At 39.4% G+C, this 14172-nt stretch overlaps 1 protein-coding gene across 2 annotated transcripts in view; it reads right to left on the bottom strand.

Moving 5' to 3' along the window:
• CLTC (clathrin heavy chain) overlaps positions 1 to 14172 on the bottom strand; it is a 62416-nt gene that overhangs the window by 38673 nt on the left and 9571 nt on the right. For both annotated transcript variants that reach the window (XM_081218429.1, XM_081218430.1), the window contains exon 2: positions 2069 to 2276. In XM_081218429.1, the coding sequence (XP_081074555.1) occupies positions 2069 to 2276 (208 nt within the window). The remainder of the gene's footprint in view (positions 1 to 2068; positions 2277 to 14172) is intronic.

The raw sequence follows: 14172 nt of genomic DNA, 5'->3' as shown, positions 1-14172 counted from the left end.
AAGGAGGACAGTTTCAGATCTTAATATACTAGAGATAAGAACAAAATTCAAGCTTCATCCAGTTAAGACAGCAAACATTTAGTAAAAGAAGGATGAAATTCGCCTTGAATGTTAATAGTTCACTGAGTCAGATGCAAAGGCTTGTACTTATAATTTGAAATCCATCACAGTCCGAAAAGTGATTTGGGTTAAATTACTAGAGGTCAAAAGCCCACGGCTGACACCAGGCTATCTAATTCAGATTAGTCCTTAGAGACTAAGGAAAACTCCATTACTGAGCCACAGAGAATCTGGCTCCTGAAGAACAAAAATTCTAAGATAGTATGGGGGTGGGAGTCGGGGTGGAGAGAGGGATGGGACGGGACACAAAACATACAGCTTTGTACCACGACCCTTCCTAATTACTACATGGGTCAAAGCTTCTTCCATAAAACGAAAAATGTTATTCCCATCCCACACAATATGTAAACCACAACCAGACTCGAACAATTGTGAGAGTTATAGTCCTGTTTATAAAAAGAAACCAAGGGATTAGAAACTGGACTCAGAGGGAAGCAGGATTTGGGAATGACGTACTTTCCTCTGCTGTCTTCCCCAGCCCCTAGTTAATTACACGGTTTATTCTTTACATGAAAGGCGTTGGCGGGGTGGTTTTGGGAGGAGGGCAGGGATGACAGCTTAACTCTGTAACGTAGACATACAGGCACAAATCATTTCAATTTATTCTTTTTATAGAACAGGACAATAACTAATACAATCTAAATTAAGATAACTCACCATCTGCACACATAAGAAAGCATTAAGAAATGTGATAAAATAACAATAACATTAAAAATAGCAAAGAATTTTGAGAAAATTAAAACGATGGCCTTTTAATAGAGGTGTGAGAGCTGCTAAGCAGTTGAATTTAAATTCTTTAAGGAGGCTAAAGGGAGCTTAATACCTTAAAGTATAATATGTATTGTTTAATGGAAGCAAATAATAGATCACTGCCACAAAACAAGCATCCCAGGTAAAAAAGCTGGACCATCTTTCCTTGAGATGAGATCAACTCCTATCTTGGATATGTAATGGAAACTTATTTGTTTGAATATGCTTGCCCCCGACCCTCAGCCAACCAATTTAATCTCCAACCAGAGTTACTACTAAATACAAAGTATAAATCATGTGGGAAAAAAATGTATTTAAAAGTCTATTTAAATACTTCAGCACCTCTAACAACTCACCCACAAATTTATCAAGAAATTACTAGGAATCTGAACTCTTCCTCCTACAACCAAGAAGAAAAACGACAGAGCAAAAAATAGGCAATTAAATGTGCCTTTCAGATTCAGCCAGTTTGTTACCTAGTCCTCTTAAAAACTCTACTAAACGGTCAATTTCACTCAGTCTATAATTCAAAGGAAAAAAATTAACATAGACTCCCAGAGAGTATGAGGTTCTCTGAGCTCTGTTTAGATTGACAGGCTGTACAGTTCCCTGTTGTGACAATTAAAAAGTTAGTCTGAATAAACTCTAACACCGTTGATTCCAAAAATTTAATACCCACCTATACACACACACACTTTTAAAAATGAGTGTAAATTCAAGCCATTTTTACAACTTGATAATCTAAATGAAACACAAGCCTGAAGCATAAAAAAGGCACAGCATGAAGAGCAAGTTTATCATCATAACAAACTTCTGCAATGTTTAGGTGCTAATATTAGTAAAGTATATTTTATTCCAGAATATGAATCACTAATTTCTTATGTCTTCTGTATATGGAGTTATGTTTTCAGTACAATCTTATCACACTGTAGGTATAAAATTTAAATTCATTTCATCTAAAACTTAAAATTTTCCAAGTAGATCTTATGAGTAGAAAGTAAGACATCTCACAGAAATATGCCAAGTAAAAGTCATGAAAGTAGTTAAAAATCAAATACAGTAACAGCTTTAACGCTGCAGATCTATTTAACCAAATTTAATCAATATACTAAAAAAATAGACCCTAATTATTGTATTTGAATAAATTATACATGGAAAAGTGTTTTAAGAAAAAAAAAAACCCACAATCTTTTTATACCTTTTAGTGCAATTACTTTGCTGGCTGGATTCATGATGGCGCTGTCTGCTGAAATTGGTCTCCGAATTGGGTTACTTGGGTCATTCATATCAATAATTACCACCTGGGCCTGCTCTCCTACTTTCTCTCTAATGCAGATGAATTTGTCTGACTCCATAGTCAGGGTACTGAAGCCGATGTTTGCTGGGTTTATACCCAGGTTCTGGAGCTGAGGGAAAAAAACAAAAATATTAATAAATCATATTACAAAGCAAATTAGAAAGACTTGATATTCACGTATTGTTATCATTACAAATCCTCACTGTTGCTTCAAGGTCAACAGTGACAACTCCATTGATTCAAGTGAGGCAATTACTATAATGGACCTTCTCTCTTCCAACAAATATGGCATTCAATTGTTTTGTTATAACCTTGTAGTTGTAACTTGAGATGTATAACCCTCTGATTACAACTAAGAGGCAGAATAAATAGATATAAAGATAAAGGAAAGAGCTATATCTGAGAGCTAGCCTTTATGGGTTAAGGGACCTGAGGTAATCAGTGTTTCTTGGTTTAAGATCTTGAACTACTGCATCTGTCCTCTCTAATCCCCTTTAGCCATTAGTAGTTACTTGTTCATATGCATTGGACCTCAGGAATCTGAAAATTAAATTACAGCATAAAATGAGAGATTTAAAAGTTTCACAGGGTTCTTGGTCTAAAGGAACGTGGATTAGCCAGAGCAGACAAACAGTACTTTGCAAAAAGTGCCAAAACAAAGATAGGAAAGAGAGATCCTGTCAAAGGAGGCCTACAGACAAGGGAATGAACGCTCAACATGAAGGAAGAACAAATGCTGAGGCCTAGAGATACAAAAGTGTGGTCTGCTAAGGGAACTGTAAGTACTTTTGTAACATTGGGAACATAGACTATGAAAGGCTTTCAGAGTAGAGAATTAAGGTTATAAACACAAGCAAGGGCTAGACTGATAAGCTAAATGTACCCCAGTAAGAGTCCTGAATTTATTCTATAGGCAAAGGAAGCTACTTAGGGATTTTAACAAGGAAAATAATGGAATCAGATTTGCTTTGTGTACTCAGAAGCTATTAAAAGTATTTGCTAAGCGAATATATAGGACCTAAAGACAGCAGGTCTTTGAAAACTAGTTAAGTGTGTTAAGAACAAAAGGCACTTGTTAAAAGAAGACTTCTACCAGAGTGGGTCATTTCTCTGAGCGACTAAATGTAGTATAACAGACTAAGTACCACTCAAAGCCTATCCGAAGGCTTTCTTAGCTTTGACCAGCCTAGGGTTTTTTGTTTGTTTTTTTTCCTTTCCTCCAATAGACAACAAATTCACACAGAACAAAATCAAACAAAAATTTAAAAGCACAGGAAGAAAAAAAAACCCAAGTCTTCCTCCTGCCTTTGTTCCCCAGATAGCCTATTTCCCTTCCCAGAGACCATCACTGTCACCAGTCTCTTGTGGACTGGCTGAGACAAATTAAATGTATTTAACTTAAGTTCTTTTGTCAAACTCTTCTGCCAGTAGTGCTTAACTATAAGTAGACCAGGATCTCAAAAGGACACAACGTAAGATGAAGAGACTACATTTACTTTCACTTCCCCCTTGTACCTCCGTGACTGCAGGCACAACCAATTATGAAGTATAGTTACAGTACCTTAGTCACTGAATACCAGGGCAAGGAGACAAGCAGTTTTCTAACTATGAACACAGACATGGTAATAAAGTAGAAGATTAACTAGTTGTACAAGCTCCAGTATCTGCTGCAGGGCAAGCCAAATAAATACACAAGCTGTGAGATATGTAACTTATACATGAGTTTGGTTACAACAAGACTTTATTAATTGTCAATTTTCATTTCTTCCTAACTTTAACTTGTAGTGACTTTTAGTTTCAGAACTAATGGAGGAAGATAAATATAAGTGGTCCTCAACAATATATGAAGACACTGTGTGTGGGCCTAAAGGAAGCCTCGTACAAACCAAAGTGTTCGTCTAATTTCACGAGAGGTGGATACATTCGTTTTTCTGAGTAGACCAGTCCTCAGACTCTTAAGCTTAATTGATAGCTACCTGTCCAATAATTAAAAAAATATTCCAGTAGATCCTAGAGCTCCCAGAACTATATATGTAAAAGCAACGAGTTATCTTCTAGACTACTCTGTAAAATAAGAATTCTACGCTTCTAAGTCACTACCAAGCATTCACCTAAGGCAATTTTTTTTTTTTTTTTTTGCGGTACGCGGGCCTCTCACTGCTGTGGCCTCTCCCGTTGCGGAGCACAGGCTCCGGACGCGCAGGCTCAGCGGCCATGGCCCACGGGCCCAGCCGCTCCGCGGCACGTGGGATCCTCCCGGACCGGGGCACGAACCCGCGTCCCCTGCATCGGCAGGCGGACTCCCAACCACTGCGCCACCAGGGAGGCCCCACCGAAGGCAATTTTGAGTCCCAACTGTCACAGCTTAAATCCTACAGTGTCTGAGAAAGTAAAAATAGTGTTAGTCAAAGAGTAAAATTAAAAGTAAAACAAGGATGCAAACCACAAACACTACTAAGTGAACCCACAAATGAGTCTAATAGATTCCTTTTCACCCCTCCACAAAAGAGGCAGGTACAAGACAACCGTAAGAGAAAACACTATTAGAAAATGCAGTAAAGAGGAGGAAAAAAGGTAAGTCAAGAAATATGTGTTTCTTATTCCCAGCTAGATCTCCAGATAAATGCAGCAAGAAAGGCACATGTTGTCAAAATTTAGCACTGACCTTCAGCCTCAGAGCTGTTTTATCTGCAGAAAAAGCAAAGATCTGGTTCAAAGGGGGTGGGGTTCCTGTACTCCTCACAATTTAGGTAATCCTTGTATTCTTTTCTCATTAAACACATATATGCATATAAGCTATGCATATATATTTTATATGCATATATATATACTTTTAATCTTCTCTATCAAGAATGTACTTCATGTGAAACAAACATACACCCTTTATTTAAAAAACAAAATTAGGGCTTCCCTGGTGGCGCAGTGGTTGAGAGTCCGCCTGCCGATGCAGGGGACGCGGGTTCGTGCCCCGGTCCGGGAAGATCCCATATGCCACGGAGCGGCTGGGCCCGTGAGCCATGGCCGCTGAGCCTGCGCGTCCAGAGCCTGCGCTCCGCTACGGGAGAGGCCACAAGGGTGAGAAGCCCGCGTACCGCAAAAAAACAAACAAAAAAACAACAAAAAATTAAACAAGAGGTAGATGGCAAATTCTCACCAATTCACATATTTAAACATTTTAAGAAGCCTACTTAAGTAATGCCCATTTATACAACTAAATAGGAAACTTCTACTTCCTAAAAAGCCTATCCCAGTTGTTAGGATAAGTGACAGAACTTCAAGTGACCTACTCCTATCAGTTAACAGAAAGTTACATTTGCTCCCTTCTCTTCAAATAATGTCAGTAAGAATTTTTCCTTTCTGGTGATACTTTTCAGTGAGAATGCCCAGAACGCTCACCAATTCTTCCCATATTTTCCTAGGATATATTCAAAAGGAAAACATCCCAAAACAGTCATAGGACAGGTCACTATCATTAATCACAATTCTGGGTTAGGTGCACTCTTAAAATAGAATCATATAAAAGGGCTACCATACTAGATAACTGTGTCTAGCAATATTCATACAGATTAAAACTTTAAAATACAACATAGGGAATTCCCTGGTGGTCCAGAGGTTAGGACTCCGTACTTTCACTGCTGGAGGCCCGGGTTTGATCCCTGGCCAGGGAACTAGGATCCCGCAAGCCACTCAGCGCAGACAAAAAAACCCAAAAAACACCGTCATGTTTTTAAACAGATTTCATTTTCAAAACAGCACATACTAGCCATAAAATATTCTAGTCAATCATAAAGGTCTGATGGTGTATGAGCTATCTACCACAGAAACTGAATTACAGACTGTGGAAGAAATCACTAATAAATTCAGAGACCGTATAAGCATCTCCAAACTTGCAGCTATTTACAGAGAATATACAACAATATCAGAATTCTGGCCACATTTTTTATCCTCTCAATTGGCAAAGTGTTGCTACTGTTGAAGATGGGGACATTCTATTTTGAGATATACTTGGAAGTTTCTATAATTAAGTGGGTTTTTTTTTTTTAACTTCAAAGAACTTTTATTTTGCTGTTATAAAATAAGAATATGGAGTCAATAAACTTAGGCCCAAGAAAAGGGATTACTTTTTTTGAATAGTTACTACATGTACATGGCAAATAATTCATACTATACTAAAGGGTATATACACTATGAAAAGTCACCCACTCCATGTTTCCAGTAATACCTCTCTCCCCCCAGCAATAAGAGATACTTTTCCATCTTGGATATCCTATGCACAGATGAAAGTATGTATTTCCATTCTCCCTTTTTTTTTTTTTTTGTTGTTTTGTTTTTTTTTTTTTTGCTGTACGCGGGCCTCTCACTGCTGTGGCCTCTCCCGTTGCGGAGCACAGGCTCCGGACACACAGGCTCCGCGGCCATGGCTCGCGGGCCCAGCCGCTCCGCGGCATGTGGGATCTTCCGGGATAGGGGCACGAACCCGTGTCCCCTGCATCGGCAGGCGGACTCTCAACCACTGCGCCACCAGGGAAGCCCCATTCTCCCTTTTAAAAAGAACATTAATGGCACATGCACAAAAGCACACAAACTATCAACTGCTCCCCCTTTAAAGAAAGCCACCCAAACTGTGTAATTTGTTTAGTTTCCAGGCTAGATTTTGGACACTGGTCTGTAAGTGGCAATACTGTAGGACTTGACACGTAAATCTAGTTCAGATTCCGAAAATTAAGTACAGTTGCCCATCCCTCAGTATCCATTGGGGATTGGTTTCAGGACCCCTCGCAGACACCAAAAATCCACAGATGCTGGAAAGTCCTTCATATGGATGGGAAACCACAGATATGGAGGGGAGGGCTGACTGTAAATATTAATAGATTTACTGTTCATCAGCACACCCAAAACTCTGGAGTGCCCTGGAATTACATTTTACAAACGATACAAAAATGATTCCTTTTCCCTCTCGTCCCCTCCTCACCCCAGTATGGATTAACATGCCAAGAGAAAAAAGTGAGACACTGCATTCTTAGTTTTGAAGTGAAAAATAGTATTTCAGATTCCACATAACCGAGAGAACACAGCGGGTTCTTCATTCAAGTAGACCATTACTGTACGCATGTATAACTCTGATTATAAACTACAAGTGCTATCCCGAATTAGTTCTGTGGGTTCCTCGTAAGAGCCAAAATGTCTGGGTTTGGCCCTAGTTTTGCCGTATAAATGGTCATGGGCAAATCAATTCTCTCTGTGTCTCCATTCCCTCACCTGACACACGTGAGATGATAGTGCATATCCCACAAGTGTGAGGACTCAGTGTGAAGTGCTTCCAGAACAGTGCCTTACACAGTAAAACTGCAGCGGGTACTATTAGTACATACAACACATCAGTACTGAGGCCAGCTCAACGTAAGCTGTTTTTGTGCTTGCATTTTATCTGCTTAATACAGCTGTCCTAGAACTTGGCTGAAATTCTGCGTGTGAATTTCTTTTGATTACTGATAAAAGATTACTGGTCTCTGGGTGCTCAACTTATTAGACACTGAATTTGTTTGTTTTTTCTTTCAAGAAAAGGAAATTACTCTTTGCAATTTCCAACTCTGCTCTTTAATTTGCCTAACTAAATTTAGGTAGAGGGACTTCCCTGGCGGTCCAGGACTTAAGACTTCGCCTTCCAATGCAGGGCATGCAGGTTCAATCCCTGGTCGGGGAGCTAAGATCCCACATGCCTCACAGCAAAAAAACCAAAGCATAAAACAGAAGCAGGGGCTTCCCTGGTGGCGCAGTGGTTAAGAATCCGCCTGCCAATGCAGGAGACATGGGTTCCAGCCCTGGTCCGGGAAGATCCCACATGCCACGGAGCAACTAAGCCCGTGCACCACAACTACTAAGCCTGTGCTCGAGAGCCCGCGAGCCACAACTACTGAAGCCCGCGTGCCTTGAGCCCGTGCTCCCAGCGAGAAGCCACCAAAATGAGAAGTCCGCGCACCTCAACGAAGAGTAGCCCCCGCTGGCCGCAACTAGAGAAAGCCTGTGTGCAGCAACGAAGACCCAACGCAGCCAAAAATAAAATAAATAAAATAAATAAATTTATATTAAAAAAGACGCAATAGTGTAACAAATTCAATAAAGACTTTTAAAAACAATTTTAAAAAATAAAGCTAGAGGGGCTTCCCTGGTGGCGCAGTGGTTGAGAGTCCGCCTGCTGATGCAGGGGACACGGGTTCGTGCCCCGGTCCGGGAAGATCCCACATGCCGCGGAGCGGCTGGGCCCGTGAGCCATGGCCGCTGAGCCTGCGCATCCGGAGCCTGTGCTCCACAACGGGAGAGGCCACAACAGTGAGAGGCCCGCGTATCGCAAAAAAAAAATAAATAAATAAAGCTAGAGATCAGAATCTTCAAAATCACATAACGTGGAATCATGTAACATATTCATGCTAAGTAACCCTATTTTATTTCAATTCTTATTTTTAGGGGCACCCTGGAATAGTATTGCTAAGGCTTTCTAACAAACTTGGCAAATATGTCTCCTACACCTTTGTTTAGGCAGCAAGCCGGGAAAGCTAATGCAAACAAAAGGCATACGGTATCATAAAAAATTCTTTACTGTAAAGAGCTCAAGGCTAAGAAATAGAAGGTGAAATGGAAAGCAGGCTCAGCGTTTCTCCCCTTGGTGTGCAGAAGAGTTGAAAGTGCCTGATCCAGAGACACATGAGCTGCCTCTTCCTCTCCCCTCTACTGTAGCTTTCCAAAACTAGAATTTCCCAACTTTTCCTCACTGCCCATGCCCCACAATTTCAGATCCATTTACCCAACTAAACCTTAAGCTCCTCAGGTAAAAGAACTTTCTTAAAGAATGAAAGCCTCTCCCAACTCTTCTTTTTTATTTATTTATTTTTATATATATATTTTTGTTTGTTTTAATTTTATTATTTTTATTTTTTTATTAGTCTCTGCTTTACAACAAAGTGAATCAGTCATACATATACATCTGTTCCCACATCCCCTCCCTCCTGTGTCTCCCTCCCTCCCACCCTCCCCATCCTACCCAACTCTTCTTTTCAATATGCCTAGAATTCTGGAGGCCCAAATATTCTTACACAGAAGGACAACATTCCTTTACTATATGTATACTGCTAATTACTTTTCAGGACAATTATAGATTAAAAGAGATTTATGAAACCCAGGAGTCCACACTAATATAAATAATATAAATATAAAAGGAAAAGTTGTTTCTTGGAGAAGAAAGCTAACTTAAAAATGGTGAAAGACAGCAGAAACTAGCACAACATTGTAAAGCAACTATACCCTAATTAAAAAAAAAATGGTGAAAGACCAATGGAATTCTTTAAAAGTCAGTATTTTGCAGTCAACACAATAATTGATTTGGGCAAGGATCATCAATGGATATTAAATTAATGGATGAAATTTTGAGGAGTAACAGATATTTACAAAGTCTCAAAATATCTCCCCACAAGATATTACAAAGGGAAAAAGAGATTTATAGTGAAGAAACCTGTTATACATAAGCTTCACCAAATGATGAGAAAGTTAATGTAACTAGCAACGGGTCAAAGTGACAGCCTGTGCTTCCCAGTGAGATGCGTCACAAAGAACACATCACTCCTGTAGTATTCCTGCCAAAAGTATATGACCTATCAGATAAACACAAATTGAGGAACATGCCACAAACTAAATGATCTGTACTCTTTAAAAATATCTACGTCTTGAAATACAAAGAGTTCCAGACTAAAGACAACTAAAGAAACAGGACAACTCAATGCAATTCATGATCCTGAGTTTTCTTTTGATATAAAGAACATTATTGGAACAACTGATGAAATCTGAATAAAGCCCGAGATAACAGTATTCTGTTAAAGTCAATTTCTTCACCTTGATTGCTGCAGTATGGCTATAGAAGACCATTTTGTTATTCTTATTAAATACACACTAGGGCTTCCCTGGTGGCGCAGTGGTTGAGAGTCCGCCTGCTGATGCAGGGGACACAGGTTCGTGCCCCGGTCCGGGAAGACCCCACATGCCGTGGAGCAGCTAGGCCCGTGAGCCATGGCCGCTGAGCCTGCGCGTCCGGAGCCTGTGCTCCACAACGGGAGAGGCCACAACAGTGAGAGGCCCACGTACCGCAAAAAAAAAAACAAAAAAAACACATTAAAGTATGCAGTGGCAAAGAGACATCACATCAGCAAACTACTTTCAAACAGTTCAGTAAAAAAATGTACATAGAGAGGCTAAAGAGGATAAGTCAAATGTAGTAAAAAATGGTAAGAATTGACACATCTGGGTAAAGTGTACAAAGAATTTGTACCACTCTTCAAACTTTTCCATAAATCTCAAACTCTGTATGAATAAAATGTTTCTTACAAGAAACTTAAGAGTTGTAACTGAAAGCAACATGTAGATCTTGCTTGGATCCTGCTTTAAACAAACCAAATAACATTTGGGGCCAATCTGAATTCCGACTGGTTTTTAGGTACTGAGGAACTGTTAACTATTAGGATGCTATAAAGATATCGTGATTGTAAGAAAATGTCCTTATCTTCTAAAGATGCAGGCTGGAATATTTATAAAATGTCATAATAGCCTGAATTAAAAAAAAATGTTTCATTAAAACAAAAAAGCAAATACAGCAAAATATTATTAAAAATCTAGATCATTGGGTATATGCTCTTCCCAGTATTATGAAAACTTGCAAATTTATTATTTTTTGAAGTTTTAAAAAAGGGATGAATCTCTGCTCTTATAGGTTACAGAACTTGAAAATTAAATTGCAATTGTAGGGATTAGACTTTTATTGGGCAATTTACCTGTAGGGCAGGAAGGAAGAACACAACTTCAAAAGGTAAAGATGAAAATCAAACCATTCAAAGAGTGATATAATTCCAGAGCAAGAGTTTATGCTCTGTAAAAGAGCTGTATAATGTCTGCCCTATCAGAACTGAGAGGTTTGCTACACTGTCCACTATGGCAGCCACTGGTCACATGCAGCTATTTAATTTTGTTCAGTAAATAAAATTTAAAATTCAGTTCCTCATTCACATCAATCTCATTTCAAGTACTCAACCGCCACATGTGACTACTGTATTGGAAGGCACAGAATATAGAACATTTCCATCATTGCACAGTTCTACTGGAGAGCACTGTTTTCACAAGTTTTTCTTGGGAATCCGACAAGGAGAAAGGGAGAACTTCTTTTACATTAAACTCTGGCAAAATATAAAGGATAGTTGGCAAAGAAACACTTTCATCTTATATAAGGATTTCTGACAAGGAGAAGCACGGAAAACTAGAACTTTCAGGTTTCAAAGTCCAGATAGCTGCGGGAGGCTCTGGGGGAAAAAAATCTACAAAGTTCAGTGGTAGCACAAGGAAGAGCCCACCTAAGTCTCGGTGCCTCTTTCAAGAGATCACTAAACATTCAAATAGCTAAGGCCCAAGTTATACGGAGCTGAGAAGCACTGAGAAGGTACAGATAATAATGAGATGCAATTCCTTCAGAGAACATGAGAAAAGAAAGGCCCATCTCTGCGCCTGAGAAACCACCACTGCCTCAGTTTCTAAGATGCTCATCAATATGATAAAGCTTTTGGGGGAAGGGTATACAACTGTAAGATGAATCCCCCATTTCAACAATGTTAACTGTGAAAGAGATTGTATTAAAATTAAATATGGTAAAAAAATTTTTTTTAACTTCAGCAATATTAGATTCAGAAATCTAAGTTACATGCTCATCAGTTTTTAATGCTTTAAGCTTTGTTTTTTCTTGTCTTGGTTTTGAAACTGTACTTGATTTAATTGTACATGTGGCAAACAGGAAAGAGAAAGTGTCCATCCCTGTTTGAGGGGGAGCAAGGCATGCCTAGGTGCTGCATAAAAGGTTTAAGTGATTTAACATACAGCAAGCACTTAGAACACAGTGGGGGCACATAAGCACTCTATTTTAGGGATTTCTATCCTTTTACAGTTATTTAGCTCTGGGACTATGGTATCATGACAAACTATTCTAAAATAGATTGGCTCTGATGTCATGCTACTAACATTACATAGTCAAATCCAGGGAAACCCAACTTGCTTTTTTCAAAATTCTTGTTACTAAAGACAGTTAGCAAAGCCTTCTTATATCAAGGAATCAGGAAACCCACTGGTGGTGAGTCAGCATCTTAGTAGAATACATTAGTGATCAAACTATGAAAATATTGTTAAAGGAACCGAATGGTCCCTCCCTCTCTCCCTCTCTCTCCCTCTCTCTCTCTCTCTCTCTCTCTCTCTCTCTATATATATATATATATATATATTTAATCCAATAGTATACATGTATTAAAAACAGTAGAGGGCGGGGCTTCCCTGGTGGCGCAGTGGTTGAGAGTCCGCCTGCCGATGCAGGGGACACGGGTTCGTGCCCCTATCCCGGAAGATCCCACATGCCGCGGAGCGGCTGGGCCCGCGAGCCATGGCCGCGGAGCCTGTGTGTCCGGAGCCTGTGCTCCGCAACGGGAGAGGCCACAGCAGTGAGAGGCCCGCGTACAGCAAAAAAAAAAAAAAAAAAAAAAAAACAGTAGAGGGACTTCCCTGGCGGTCCAGTGGTTGGGACTCCGAGCTTCCACTGTGGGGGGTGTGGGTTCAATCCACGGTCGGGGAACTAGGATCCCGCAGGCTACAGTGTGCAGCCAAAAGTTAAAAAAATAAAATAATAAAATAAAAAGGGTAGAAAATTCTGGCATATGACAATTCAACCAAGGAAAACCAGACTACTTTTTCAATGCCCAATTCTCTGACTGGCTAAGGATGATACTCTCCATCAGCACAACATCTGTCTCAGCAATCAATCACAGTTGTGTCTATGCCTACAAATCTCACATAATTAAACGAGTAATAAGTTTGCTTTGAGCCTACTAATTTCAACCAGCGCTTATTACATTTGATCAGACAGGAACACTCATTGGAAATAGGCTTCTTTATAAGCACACACGGTAAGTATGCTTCCTAACGAATGACTAGTAGACTCAGAACAGAACTCAATTTACCAGCTGAATCAGCTGAAAATCAAAATACATTAACATTTGTGTTTACGACAGCATTATTATCAAGGATTATGTTTCACAAGTAGTGCTTGGCTTTACACTTTCCAGTTCCTTCCTCCTTGTTTCATCTGAATAGTTAGAATGTAAAGGAAGCACGTACAGCTACTGTATTTCAGACAAGGCAATTTTGTGCTGTGCTCTATGTATAATCCTATTTCAGTTACCTTTTCTGTAAATGAATCTTGTATCTTGACAAAGACTTAAGTGTTACTGCTATAGAGTGAAGAGGTCAACAATTTTCGAGTCCTGCTGATACGTGGATGTCACCCAATACAGATATTTTTAGGTGCTTCAAGATGTGGTTAACTTCCTATCCCAAGGATTTCACTCAGCATAACTTCCTTTAAAAGTTCCAAAACATCCTCTACCTTCACTAGTATTAATCACAGTGAAGAAAATGCTGACAATAGTAACTTCATTGAGCCCTTCCAGGAAACTAGCAGAATGTCAAATAAAAACTGCAGTTTCTGTCTTCTACAGGAAATAAAAAAAAAATGCTGAAAGTGCAGCATTCCTTTAATTCTTTCATCAACAGTATACCAGCCATTGTTTTCTATGCGCTCCACACATTTTAAGCAACAAATAAAAATGCCCTTGTGGACCCCACACTTAAACATATAGATTTATTTCTACTCCATGTTAGTCTTTGAGGCAATCATTCTCAGGAGAATGTTTTTATTCTGGTCACTCCATATTGTTAAGTAATACATTCAGGAAGGAACCACAGTTGGAGACAGGAACCATAAGACTACTAGCTTTGGTAAACTATCAAGAGACTCGAAGAATTTTTCCTACTTGTAGCCAACTACTAACTGGAAAATTAAAAACCTTTAAATGTGACTCGTTCTTTAAAAATAATAATCCAAGAATTTGATGAAATATCACATATCAATTCTGACCAAGCTGCAGGGAAAT

This window comes from Mesoplodon bidens (genome assembly GCF_964165515.1).
Source record: "Mesoplodon bidens genome assembly, chromosome: 19".
NCBI lineage: Eukaryota > Metazoa > Chordata > Mammalia > Artiodactyla > Ziphiidae > Mesoplodon > Mesoplodon bidens.
This window is presented reverse-complemented; position numbering and strand designations above follow the sequence as displayed.